At 41.1% G+C, this 14,209-nt stretch overlaps 1 protein-coding gene across 10 annotated transcripts in view; it reads left to right on the top strand.

Moving 5' to 3' along the window:
* Positions 1–13,886, top strand: part of TEX14 (testis expressed 14, intercellular bridge forming factor) — a 115,088-nt gene extending 101,202 nt beyond the window's left edge. For 3 of the 10 annotated variants that reach the window (XM_025996028.2, XM_072747589.1, XM_072747587.1), the window contains 8 exons: positions 568–661; positions 2,300–2,374; positions 5,267–5,344; positions 6,087–6,186; positions 9,387–9,479; positions 11,373–11,482; positions 13,042–13,093; positions 13,528–13,886. In XM_025996028.2, coding sequence (XP_025851813.1) covers positions 568–661; positions 2,300–2,374; positions 5,267–5,344; positions 6,087–6,186; positions 9,387–9,479; positions 11,373–11,482; positions 13,042–13,093; positions 13,528–13,564 — 639 coding nt within the window. In that variant the 3' untranslated portion in view covers positions 13,565–13,886. The remainder of the gene's footprint in view (positions 1–567; positions 662–2,299; positions 2,375–5,266; positions 5,345–6,086; positions 6,187–9,386; positions 9,480–11,372; positions 11,483–13,041; positions 13,094–13,527) is intronic. The other 7 variants (XM_072747592.1, XM_072747593.1, XM_072747595.1 and 4 more) reach the window with 3 other exon arrangements.
* The last annotated feature ends 323 nt before the right edge of the window (positions 13,887–14,209 follow it).

Here is a 14,209-nt window from a genome sequence, read left to right as displayed (position 1 = left end):
TTCTCTCCTCTCTCCCTCATATTTCATAGGTATAGTCTCTTCAAGAAAACTACAAGTTGCTTACTTGACACTCCTCATTAAAAATCTGTTGACCATTTTATAGGCAAATTGATTACTTGATTTGGCCCTCACTTAAAAATCAACTGTCATCTTCCTTGGGCATATGACTTATAGAAGGTCTACTTGAAGTAGGGAGATAAAGAACTCTATGCTTTATTCAACCATCTGTTAATTGGGCAGGTTCTAAGTGCCAGGTAGCCTGCTAGGCCCTCTTCCAGGCATCCAAATAGGAATAACATAGACCTAGACCCTGCCCCAGAGGATCTACCCATCTAGTGAGAGAGGCTGGTATGATCCAACACAGAAGTAAGTACTGGGGACTGCAGAGGCAGAGGAGTGAGAAGGGATTGCAGAGGGGGGGACATTTGAATGAGTTTACCTCAATCAACAAAACAAATGGCCTCTTCCATAAGTGAAATACAGGCTTACTCTTGGAAATGATTGAACTGCATGGGCTTTTTGAGCTCAAAACATGTGTTAATTACCATGTTTATGTATTACTTGTAGAAAAGATTATCTGCATTTACTGGGGCCAGTTCCTCCAGCATTGCTAAGTTACCTGACACATCATCCCACGCCACCCAGAGGAGCTTGCCCAAAGGTACTCTGTGTCTAATATCAAAATACAACCAAAATACAAAATAATAGTAAGCTGGGGTGCCTGGGTGGCTCAGTCGGTTAAGTGTCTGCCTTTGGCTCAGGTCATGATCTTGGAGTCCAGGATGGAGTTCTGCATAGGGTTTCCTGCTCAGCAGGTAATCTGGTTTTCTGTCTCTTCCTTTGCCCACCGCCCCCCATTCTCTCTCAAGTAAATAAATAAAATCTTTAAAAAAAATAATAGCCAAGTTTGATGCTACATTAGATTCAAACAAAAATGCTGTTTTCCCTCTAATTATAAAAGTGAAACATACTCATTAAACTTGGAGAATTAAAAAGAGCTTTTAAGGGATCCCTGGGTGGCGCAGCGGTTTGGCGCCTGCCTTTGGCCCGGGGCGCGATCCTGGAGACCCGGGATCGAATCCCACATCGGGCTCCCGGTGCATGGAGCCTGCTTCTCCCTCTGCCTGTGTCTCTGCCTCTCTCTCTCTCTCTCTCTCTCTCTCTCTCTCTGACTATCATAAATAAATAAAAATTAAAAAAAAAAAAAAAGAGCTTTTAAAAAAACTACCTTTAATTCCACCACCAGTTTTTAACTTCTTGTACTATTTTGGTATGTATCTTTTTCATTTTTTTTAAAGTAAACTCTGCCCAATGTGGAGCTCAGACTCATGACCCTGAGATTAAGAGTTGCATGCTCTACTGACTAAACCAGCCAGGCACCCCTCTCTTTCATATTTCTAGAAATATACAAAAATGTATATATTTTTAACATAGTTGAGATCATAACTGTGTGTCAGCTCTGGCCTTTTCTTTTCTTTGATGCTATATTTTGAGGATTTCTTCTTAGTGGAAGTTATTGTAAATAGATGTAATGGCTTCATAATACTCCATTCTACATATGTTGCTTATGTTGAAAATTTATATTGTTTTCTAATTTTTGCTCTTGGTATAAGAATTTTTTTTTTTTTTTTTTTTTGGTATAAGAATCTTTATTTGTAGCTCTGATCCCTTTCTTAGGATAGATTCTTAGGAGATGGTTTTCAAATCAAAGGATGTGAGAATATTAACAGCTCTTGAGGCATATTGCCTTTGCTATATTAATCTTAATGCCTTATGTTTTGGTGCAGTTCTTAGATTTTATGAATTATGATGAGGGGTTTTGTTTGGTGTTATAACTGAGCACTTAGGGGAAGGTCCAAAGAATGGTTGCTTCTGGATTCCCCTGGCCTGAGAATCTTTATAGAGAAAGACCTTCCACTTTATGGTTTCTTTGTTTGTTTTCATTTTGACTGGTTCGGAGCCTCTGTATCCCTCCAGGAGCCCCGGTCCAGATTGGGCTCCCAGCCCCTTAGTAAGAATTTGTACCTCACCTACCCCAATCTTCTTGGGGAGGGAGGGACACGGATCAAGCAGCACTGGGGTAAGGGGCAAAGTAGCAAAGGGTTCAGAGTAAAAGGGGGAGTAAAACCATTCACATGTTAGGACATCTCAACTAGGACTGCTAATGTGAGAGGCTATCTCCCTGCCTTAGTTTGTTTTATTGTTGAGAAGTCCCAAGTCAAGTCCCATGTGGAAGCCTCAAAAATCCATTTCAGGGCCAGTAAGGTGTTAAGTCATTTCCCCCTTTATCTTTTTTAAGCACTAGTAGAAGCCATTTCACAGCGTCACATTGATGAGCTACCACCACCATCTCAGGAGCTGCTTGACGAGATTGGTAAGGGATGTTCAACACTGAATGCACTCCATGGCCTTGATAGTTGTGGTTACTGACCACAGTATGGTTCTTTGTCTCAGGTGTAAGCGCTAGTACAGAAGGCCCTCAGAAGGTCTGATTGAATGTACATAATCAGGAAGGAGCAGCTTTCTAATAAAATGGGCCTCATGCTATTACTGAAACCTGGCCAGGATAATAAGTTTATGTCTGTTGTCCTTTTTTTTTTTTTTTTTTTTTTTTTTAAGAATTTATTTATTCACGAGAGACACACAGAGAGAGACAGAGACACAGGCAGAGGGAGAAGCAGGCTCCATGCAGGGAGCCCAATGCGGGACTCAATCCTGGATCTCCAGGATCAGGCCCTGGGCTGAAGGCAGACGCTCAACCACTGAGCCACCCGGGCTGCCCTGTTGTCGTTTTGTTACTTAAAGGGTGTGTGGTAATGATTCTAAGAGAAATAACAACATTTGAGTGGTTTATTATGATGAAATTTTTTTATTAAAGGAAAATTTCACTTCCTTTTTGAACCAAACCAGCCACACCTTGGGGGCCTGAAGTCTGGCTTCTGAGGTCAAGACATCCTGTACTTTCACTTTAGCCATTAGCAGGACGTATTAAAGGTGTTGGCGTCATGGATGAATCACTTTCCCAGGGGCAGAGATGTCAGTGGCACATGACCTAATGAGACCAGAATTTTCCATTTCAGGCAGAGACCCAGCTATACCAGCTCAGTTTTAGTTGTAGCTGCATTGGCTGGCCCTGCCCAGCTGAGCCAATGCTGGAAGTAAATGGAAGCATTGGGCCAAGTAGTTTCCCTTACCTAGGAAAGACCTGATTGTACTTCTTGTTCTCTTCCTCTCTGGCTGACCAGCCCCTTGCCCTGAGAGGACGCATCTTATCAGATCATTCCATCAGTTCTTGGTATGGGCCTCTAGAGAATTTCCTGAGACGCGCCAACTGGTTTTCAGGGTCTCTGACGTTTTATGTCTCCTCAGAAAGAGGGAGGTAAATGAAGATTTATGTGATCTGACTCAATGGAGCTATTACAACCCTGAGCCCCTGTCTGTTGGTCTGAAGGACTAGGGTGGAGCCAGTCAGAGCTGCCAGAACCTTCCGTAGTTTCTTTTTCTTTACTCATAGGTCCTTTTTACCTCATCACACCTCTCCCCCAATGCCACAGGATTGTTGGTTTAAACTCTTAGGGCTCCCATCCTGAAACTGGCTCTCCTTCTCTAAAACTCCTCAGGGAATCTTTACAAATTCCTCCTCTCCAGTTGCACTTCTTAGTATCAGCAAGAGAACTGCTGCTTATGAGAGTAGAGGTCATCCACACATATCCAGCTCAGATAAATTCTTAGGGTCATTTGTTCCTTGGTCATGATGTAAGGCAGTATTTGTAGGCTCCTTTGAAGTTTGACCTTAGTGATACATTTCCTCCAGATCCTGCTGTCTTGTCTCTCTGTCACCATATGGATCCCCCATTTGTTAGCAGTCTTCCTCCTGGGCTCCAGCCTCCTGGCACAGCTGTACCCCAGCACACTACAGAAACCCTCCCTCATTTTACTTATGGGAATTATCTGGACCAAGTTTCTAGGTGATGTCTGTACTTTGACATGGGTCAGTAGTTTCCTAGAAAGACAAAAGTGAGATGGCACTTGGGTAGTTTCTCCTAATAATGGGCACTGCCACATAATTCCTGTATGTTGTCATTCTGTTGTTCTACCTCAAGAGAGTTTTAGGGAGTGACCTGGTGCTGACACCTACTGTTTTGGAGGGCCCACATCCAAAGCTCTAGGCTTCTGAAAAGGGCCTAAAGGGAAAGATTCTTTAGAACCCTAGGATATAGGTGATACTTTGAGATCAACAAGGGACTACTTTTAACAAGGATAAAAATGGATTTTTAAATTTCAAATTATTTGAAATATATAGGGCCTCGTGATGCCCAGGAGCTACTAGGAAGGGCTTGCTTCCTGGCCTGCAGGAGGAGGGAGCCCTGTGCCTGTGCACAGCAGGACTGCACCAAGGAACCCTGGGTCCCTGTGTGCGCTGCCTTCCAGCTATCTCCCTGCTCTGCTGTGGGGAGCACTTGAAACATACTGTGCAGCTAACAAATGCAAAGCAGTATGCGGGTTTTAGCAGATGCTTGTCTTAGTCTCTTGGTCAATTCTTTAAGACCTGGAAATTATAGATATTCTTTGGCTTCTGCCTTTTTATAAACTAGGTAAAAAAATACCTACGAAAAATACGAAAAAAATACAAATTATGGACCACAGAGATGGGGAAAATTGGAGGTTGTTTTGATGTTATTCCACACTTTTTGAGAGAGTATAAAATAAAGAGGAAGAGCATAGATCTTAGAGCTGGACCACCCGAGTTCAAATCCCAGTTCTGCATCTGACTCTAGGATTCCAGGCAAGGTCCTCAACCTTTCTTTACCTTCATTTCTTCATCTGCTAAACAGGAAAGGCAATCATATGATCAATCTTGTAAGGTTGTTGTGAAGATTGCAAACATGAATCTTGAATGAATGTGTGTAAGTTAAAAACAGTACCTGCCACTTAGGGCTCTACAAATGTGACCTATCATTGTTATCATTTTTATTTTTATTTTAGAGTTGGAGGGGATTGAATGCCATAGGACCAAGGGTTCTCAAACTTTATCAGCTGTCAGAGTCACCTGGAGAGCTTGTAAAATATGAGTGCTGGGCCCTCCCCCCAGAGTTTCTGACTCAATAAGTCTGGGATGAGGCCTGAGAATTTGCATATCTGAGTATAACTGAGTATACTGAGGTTGCTGATCCAAGGGCTACTCTTTGAGAACCACTGCCCTAGAGAATGGTGTGACATGTAAAGGAAGAGTAAGTTGCCTTTTGCTTTTGTGTTATTGTGACAGAGCACTTGAAGCAGCAGCAGGCCACATCCACAATGTTGGGGGAGAACACAGCAAGTCATCTGGGCATCACTGCAAATGGTAAGTCAACTACCCAGATATTTTTCATCAGGTCCTTGCTGTAACACTGTCCTTGGCAGCACATTGGTATATTTAGGGGACTATGGACCTTAAAGTCAGGCCCAATTCCACCTCAGTTGCCACTTTTGTATTGTTTAATGTCTCTGAGCTTCAGTCATCCTCATCTGTAAGATGGGGATAATTCCTTACTCCTGATGTATGCAGTAGCTCTGTGTACAGTGCCTGGTACATTGTAAGATATTGAATAGACCTTCCCTTCATAGGACTGCTGGCAGGATGAAATGAGATAGCATTCTGAAATGCCTGGTATACATTAAAGGGTACTACCCTTCCCCACCCAAATTCCTTCCTTGGGGCTCCAACCTAGAAATATCTAACAAGTGAGAACAGGGTAATCTCCCAAAGTAAACCTGTACAATTTGTTTCCAGGGTCTCCTGCTTTCTCTTTTATGTGCCCTTTCTTTCCTTTGCTTCCTCTGTCTCTCTTGAGTCTTGGCACAGGTCAGGTTTCCTGTCACCTGGCACCAGAGAGCTCCCAAGACCCCACAAGCAGCTGCTGTGAATGCAAGAACCCTGAGCCTGCCTGCCACCTGATCCCTGGCTCTCCTGGGAAGAAGTAGTACAATGCATACTTCAGGGACTACTGATTAGTGTTAATTTTTTGCACTCCATTTTAAGGCAGGCTTTCTCAATTGTTTTTTGATGTTGTTCTAATAAAGTTAAGGCTTTCAACTGTTTTTAGATGAAAGGCATTTAGAAGACCAAGAAGCTAACAGTAAAAAAGAAGATAGTAATATGCTTTGGACCAGAGAAACTCAGGATCTAGGAGAGGACACAGAAAGGTAACATTAAAAAGCTAGACTTCTAAAAGTATTTAATATACTGTATTAGTTTGTATTAGTTTCTCTTCTGATATTGACAAAATAGATGGGAAAAAGGTCTCTCTTCATACTATCCTAACAGCCCCTATCCCTAAAAGATTTTTTAATTGTAATTGTGATAAGATACCTAATAACATAAAATTTTCCAGTGTACAGTTCCATAGTGTTAAGTATATTCAGTTATTGTACAACCAATCTCCTGACTTTTTCATCTTACAAAACTGAAGTTCTATACTCATTAAAAACCAATTGCCCATGGGCAGCCCAGGTGGCTCAGCAGTTTAGCGCCGCCTTCAGCCCAGGGCCTGATCCTGGAGACCCGAGATAAGAGTCCCACATCGGGCTCCCTGCATGGAGCCTGCTTCTCCCTCTGCCACGCTCTCTCTCTCTCTCTCTCTCTCTCAATAAATAAATAAAATCTTTTTAAAAAATTAGAAAAACCCCAACTGCCCATTCCCCCTTTCCTCAGTTCCTAGCAATCACTATTCTACTTTCTGTTTCTATGAGTTTGACTCCTCTTGTTACCTCATATAAGTGAAGTCATACAGTATTTGTCTTTTTGTAATTGGTTTATTTCACTTAGCATAATATCCTTGAGGTTCATCCATGGAACATGTCAGAATTTCCTTCTTTTTTAAGACTGAATTCCAGCTCATGCCTGTGTGTGTGACATTTTGTTTATCAATTCATTCATTTTTTGGTAGATACTAAGTTGACTCCACCTTTTTCCTATTGTGAATAATGCTTCTATAAACATGGGTGTACAAATATCTCTTCTGGACATCTTGCTTTCAATTATTTTGGATATGTACCCTGAAGTGGTATTGCTGGATCACATGGTAAATCTATTTTTAATTTTTTGAGGAAATACCATACTGTTTTCCACAGCAGCTGCACCATTTTACATTCCTACCAACAGTGCACACGGGCTCCAGTTTCTTCATATCCTTGCCAATACTTGGTATTTTCTGTTTTTTTTTTTTTTTTTATAGTAGCCACTCTAAAAGAATGAATATGAGGTAATATCTCATTGAGGTTTTAACTTGCATTTCCCCAGTGATAAGTGATGTTGAGCACCTTTTCATACATCTGTGGCCGTTTGTATATTTTCTTTAGAGAAATAACTACTCAAGTCCTTTGCCCATTTTTAATAGGATATTTTTCCTAAGTTTTTTGTTTTTGTTTGTTTTTACTTCATTTTGTGAGGCAAACATAGGTTTCAGCTTCTTTTAAAAATGGTTCAATTAAAGGCCTTGGAAGAGAATTTTTAGATATTTGTAGCCAAATTTTAAAAAATGGGGGCAATCATCCAGACAGTTGAGTCTAAAAATGCAAGTTTGCCTCAAGAAACCCAATTCTCTTCCTGACTCAGAACTCTCCTTTGACTCGTGCTATAAGATAAACCACTTCAGCTCACCTCCTGTATCTTCTGACTTCTCTTGCCTTGTCCTAACTGTCATTCGGGGCCAGGACTGGTATGAGGTGAATGAGATGCACACACTCCTTGGGCACAAAATTGAAGGAGGCACCAAAAAACACAGGAGTCAAGATAATTTTTTTTGGTAAAGATTTTATTTATTTATTCATGAGAGAGACAGAGAGGCAGAGACATAGGCAGAGGGAGAAGCAGGCTCCATGCAGGAAGCCAGATGCAGGACTTGATCCCGGGACTCCGGGATCACACCCTGAGCCAAAGGCAGATGCTCAACCGCTGAGCCACTCAGGCATCCTAAGATAAATTACTTTAATGCAATATTTTAAAAAATGAAAATTGATGCCAAAAAATCCACAATGAACAAAACTCTAAATTTTGAGGAAAAAGAGGACCTGCATCTGCCCTTGTACTACTTACTTTATCCTAATCCCAGTCCTGTGGATCCTTAGCGTAGCCTGCAGAATTCTTTCAGCTGCATAACGATAGAAAACTCCCCTATTGTACTTAGATGAATTTGTCTCACACATCAAGAGGTAGTCCCACTTGTTGGCAGGGCATGCCTGGTGTGGCAACTCAGTGATGCGACCAGGGACTTAGACTCTTTGGATATTCCTACTTTGCCACCTTAGTTAATACGTTGGCCTTTATTTTCAGAATTATCAGCTCCTGGTTGCAAGACGGCTTGCTATCCACACACCAGGCAGAAATAAAAGGGTGGGGCAAAGGAGTATTCGGACTCTGCCCCTTTTTATCTGGAAAGCAGAAACTTTCCCAGAAATTTCCCCACCAATTCCCACTTATATCTCACTGGCCAAATGTGATGCATGACCACCCTCAGTTGCAAGGGAGACCAGAAGTTGAGTTTGTAGGTTTTTAGCTGCTGTAGAAGAGGAGGGCAAGGGAGAAGAGTGCTATGCATAACTTTTAGGTAGTGAATCCACTTTCTGTCACACTCTTCAAGTGCTAAATTATTCTCTATGAAGAAGGAAAAGAAAGAGACCTGGAAAGGAAGGTTTGGGAAGGGGATGAGGAGACTGGGGCCGTGGGACCTGCAAGGAAGGTCCTGGGGAGACAGAAAAGACAAAGAGGAAGATAAATACTTTTTAAAGTTTTAGAAATCTTTTTTCTATAATGTATGATGTAACTCCAGCCCTTCCATTTCCCCAAAACACCTTCAGGAAAAATGTACACCATTATTCAAGCAAAAGAAGCTTAGCTCAAGGAGGCCAAGTTGAATTTGGTTGTATAAAGTACTTTGTCTGTGATCAAAAATGAGCTATTATTACTGTTTTCCAAAAGGGCTGTCTGTGAGGGGCACATATAGATGCCCACAATGAGAGGCTTTCTAAAAACATTCTCTGCATCCCTTAGCCTCAGAGGCAGTTCTTCATCCAAAAAAGTTGAAGGAATGAGTGTATAGTTCTAGCCTCAGTTGGAAATTGACTTAATGACCTAGAATTGAGACGGAGTCTAGCATTGAATTTTGGGAGGTAGCTATTCTCATAGGTGCTGAGGCTTCTTGTCAAGGAGCTAAAGAAGAGTTTTGATGTGCATTTAAATCAGATATAGGTGACCTCTGCTACTCTAGATATGATCTCACCGAGCTCTCATTTTCTCATGTGTATAGTGAAAGCACGAGTTTGAAGGGCCTTTCTGACTCCAAAAACTGTGCCTCCTTGTCATGGGACAAAAATTGTCTCAATTCTCTTTGCTTGCCCTTGGACAGAGCTCACTCTACTCTCGATGAGGACCTAGAAAGATGGCTACAGCCACCTGAGGACAGCAAGGAGCTACAAGATCTCCCCACAGGCTCTACAAGGTTATTGTTCTCCCATCGGGGGATCATTTTCTTCTTTTTCAGGAAGGAGGGCTAGATTTCAGATTTTAAAAAAAAAATTACCTCAACTCCTTGAAGAATGAGTGTCTGGTGATGTCATTTCATTGCTGTTGTTAAGCCAGCCTTAACTTCTGTCTGCCTCTTGTCGCCAACCACCAACAGTGGTCAAGATATTGATTAGCAGATTGATATCAGTATACAGAGAGGCCTCTAAGATTGCTGTACCTTGGCCCTGTCACCTTCAACATTTTCATTCGCCATTAGAATTAAATCAGGAAAGGCATGCTTATCAAATTTTTAGATAACACAAATCTAAGAATGAATGCTAATGTGATAGGTGACAGACTGGATTCAAATGGTCTTGACAGGTAGAAGTGTTAGATTCCTCTAAAAGATGAAAGTAGACATTTAGATGTGTAGAATGGGAGGGATCTGACCTAATGGAGAATTTTTGATTGGAAGCTCCTCCTTACTGTAGTTTTGTTGAAGGGAGGAAGTATGTCTTATTCTTAGATGCTTAGCATTTAGTATGCATTTTGAGGCATGCTAAGAATTTAAGAAATTTTTCTTGAAGAGGACATAAATAGCAACTCCATGAGGTCTCAGTCTGATGCAGTTGCTAATAAAAAGGTCAATGCAGCATTAATGCTGAACAGACAGAGACGTATTGTTCAGGGCAAGGTGAGTCTCACACTAGAGAGAGGACTCCTAAGGCAGTGTGAGGTGTCTTAATGGGTGCCATATTTTTAAAGAGGTGTTGACAAACAGAAGAGGGTGGCCATAGAACAATCAGAGGTCTGGAAACCCTGTCTTATGAGAACAGCTGAAGGAGCTGGAGAGGCTCAGCCCGAAAAGCACAGATGGAGTGGAGAATTTGATAGCTGCATTCAAATACCTGATATATTGTAAAGTGAAGAGAGTCTACTTACTTTCTTCTGCCCCAAAGAACAAAGCGGGTAACTAGAAACCATAGAGCTAGGTATTTTTATTCAGTAAAGCACATGCTAAGAGCCATAGCTATTTGATAGAGAAAATAGCTGTCTTTACGCTTACTTGACTAATAATTCCTCCCATCAAGCACAGGCTAGACATCACTGGGCCTGGGCATTTGGTTGGAGGTAGAAGAGACCCTGAAGGCTTCCTTTAATTCTAGAGCCTATGATTCTATTAGTGATGAGAGGTTAGGAGGAAAAAAGTTGTTTTTGCTCTAGCTGGCTTTATTTTCTCTCTCGTTTTACATATTTTGTTTTGAATATTTAGCAAATGAAAACAAGAAAAATCTCTAAACAGTGTCAAATTGAGCCAATTGAGCGCTGACCATGAGCCAAGTGCTATGCTGGAAAAACAAGGGATAGGATGTTTCTGCCCTTCAGGAGCTTACAGTTTAGTGGGGGAGATGCTTTCTACTTACCAATTTGGCAAACATGGTCTTAAATCATTAGATAGTTCAATTAGAGGTACTTCAGAGAGAGTTTCAGGAAATGAAGTAAGGTAGTAAAATAAGTGGTGGTTATAAAAAGGACACCAATTAGAACATAAGTGAAATGCTTTGTTGGCAAGGGTGGATAATGTAGCCTGAAGGTTGAGAGCAGAGTCTGAGACAGACTGCTTGGGTCAGATCCCAATTCTAGGACTTACAAGGCCTATAACTTAACCTCTCTGTGCTTCAGTTTCCTTATCACTTAGTGGGGATGGTAATGGTAAAGGTAACTACCTCATATGGTTGTAATCAGGATTGAATGAGTTAATGCACATTGTAGCACACAAGCCAATGCCTGGCTATTAGTGCTACCTATTATGATTCTTTTGGAGCAGTCCTGTTCTCCTGGCCATTGCACATATGGTTTGATTTGCTCAAAATCATTTTCATTGAAGGGAGGCAAATATCAAGGATCAAGAAGCTGGTGAAAAGAAGAGAAAAGGGGAAGAAAAGATCAAATCAGAGAGAGGGAAGTCAGACAGCTTTTTAGGAACTTCTGAAGAAGGTATGAATGAATGATTGTTTATAATGTAGCCTGGAGTCCTTGGACTGTGATGAGCATCAGAGTTATTTAGAATTATTTCCCAGATACTAGACATAATCCTTCTATGCTTTTCTCCTGTAGCTCAGTCCAGGTTTTCTGTTAATTGCCAATCATGTTTTCATCACAAAACTATAAAAAGGGCAGCCTGGGTGGCTCAGCAGTTTAGCCCCTGCCTTTGGCCCAGGGCCTGATCCTGGAGACCTGGGATCGAGTCCCACGTCGGGCTCCCTGCATGGAGCCTGCTTCTCCCTCTGCCTGTGTCTCTGCTTCTCTCTCTCTCTCTCTTTCTCTCATGAATTAATAAATAAAATCTTAAAAAAAAAAAAAAAAGGGACGCCTGAGTGGCTCAGCGGTTTAGCACTGCCTTCAGCCCAGGGCCTGATCCTGGAGACCCAGGATCGAGTCCCACGTTGGGCTCCCTACATGGAGCCTGCTTCTCCCTCTGCCTCTCTCTCTGTGTCTCTCCTGAATAAGTAAAATCTTAAAAAAAACCTTTAAAAACATCCAGTTCTATTTGCAAAGCAAGCCTTTGGCCAGCTTCATCATCTTGCACACTGTCTAGAAAGATATTTTGCTTCTAATTGTCTAGTGTCTTCAAAAGAGTTCCAAATTTAGCTCACACAGAGGCTGTAGAATCTGATAAGAAATCATAAACTTTGGAATTTAAGTAGAGTCTACAAGTAATGTGAAAGGTGTAATCTTATTTCAAAACTATTTCGACAGAGCTTTAGGCATCATTCACAAAAGATACCCCCCTATATTAAAATTCCCCCTACTTAGAAAGTTAGAAATATTAGCTCTTTCAGAATATCTGGTATCCCTTGCATTTCTTCCCTGGTTCATTCTCATTCTACTATTTTCTTTGCCCTGTATTATGCTTTGTGGACTGTATCTCTTGGGCTTCCTGGCCGGCAGTCTTTCCATTTGTCAGTGAAAAGAAGGCAGAAGAGTAGTTGGAGTAATATTTCCCCTGCCTGCATGCTTCAGCACCTCATCTCTGCATAGTAGTGGTATACCTCCAGAAGCACAGCTCTTACTGGGTTCCAGTAACTGTTCTACACTACTGCCACCCCAGTAGGAGTGATAATGGCTTCCCACTGCTGCTAGTCACTTGATGCCTTGCCATCCTTTGTTGGCTTCCTTAACTCTCTTAACTATGCCTATGTAAGTAGCCACTTTGTTAAAGGGAAGTGCATTTGATTTCCTCTGGGACCCTGATTGGCACAGGGCCCAGAATGTGTGAACATTTAGCTAGTGTTGAATTCACTGAGAACATAATGCAGGGACTTTGTGAATTAGCATCATTAGTGTCCATTGCTGTGACTGGGAGCTGTAGAATGTTAGGAGGGGAAGCCTATTAAATGTGATTTTAGAAAGAGTCTCTCTCTGTATAAGAAAACTGTTGGTAAAACAGTCTATCCTAAACTAGAGAGAGATCACTAATGTGACTTCTAAATACTGGTACCCTTTTACCCAGAAAGTAATCCAGTTGTGTTTTCTTCTTTCTATATTTCATCAAGAGGAACTAAAGCCCTGTTTTTGGAAGCGACTGGGTTGGTCTGAACCATCCAGGTAATGAGTTGGCGTATGCTTGTAGGTCAGAGTTCACTGTCAGTAGACCACATGAACAGGCTTTAAACATTTACCAGCATCTAAAAAAACAGTAATGATAAAGTTATTGAAATGATGACTCAATTTTTTATGTTAATGTTTAAAGTTATTTAAAATATAAGGTGAAATTCATTCTAATTTTGATGAAGTAGTCAGTAGAGTTAGCACAAGAGCAGTTTTAGACAGAGGGAGGACAAGATGCTCCTATCAATTTTTTTTGCAGTCACTTTGCGTTCCTGTGATACGCTATTGATTATCTCTTTTGACTATAAAGATCAAAATCCCTTTCCCTTGAATTCAGTTGAATATAAAGAAACTGCTGTTTGTATCTTTAAAAAACATGTACACCAACTTGAAACTCCTTTTTTTGTTGTTCTTTAAAAATACACACACAGGATAATCGTGCTGGATCAGAGTGACTTGTCAGATTGATGGGAATTGGATCATAGGTGGACTCCTGGCCAGAGTTTGAGCATCCTGCTTGTGAGCTCCTGTCTCTCCTCATCTACTTCAGTCACCATCAGGGCAATGATTCTGTAGCTCATGCTTTGTTCAGCTGCCACAATAGACAGAACCACTGGTCCTGTTTGTATCACATTTAACAATTTGTTTTTAGTTAAGATTTCTGAAAAGTGAAAGGTAGCTTTTGTTGTAAACTTTCTCAATGTTTCCAGAATGGCTTTTGGTTTTGTTGATTCAGATTTTTGAAAACTTTAACTCTTGTTATATAATAAAATGTTTACTTTTAATACCATTTAGGTTTTAGCTGTGTAAGAGATATTTCTGTGTTTCAGTTATTGGGAAAGGAACTGCCACCTGTAGGGGCTTCAATTTCTGTTTAAAGTTTGACAGATAAGCAGCTGCTGCTACCACCTCTAATATAAACCGGCACCATTCATTTGTATTTTACAACAGAAATACTGACCTCCTCTGGACTAGGATTGCCATATTCCCATTCCAGCGAGAATTAACTTACATAATGATAATATAGGCAGGAATAAAAGCCCAAGATATTTTGAACTCTTTAGGGTGAACATCATTTCTGTACATTTCACGTTGTATATCTCACATCATTCG

Source organism: Vulpes vulpes, chromosome 2 (genome assembly GCF_048418805.1).
Source record: "Vulpes vulpes isolate BD-2025 chromosome 2, VulVul3, whole genome shotgun sequence".
Classification (NCBI taxonomy): domain Eukaryota; kingdom Metazoa; phylum Chordata; class Mammalia; order Carnivora; family Canidae; genus Vulpes; species Vulpes vulpes.
The sequence above is the reverse complement of the archived record's forward strand: the minus strand, read 5'-3'. Positions and strand labels throughout refer to the sequence as shown.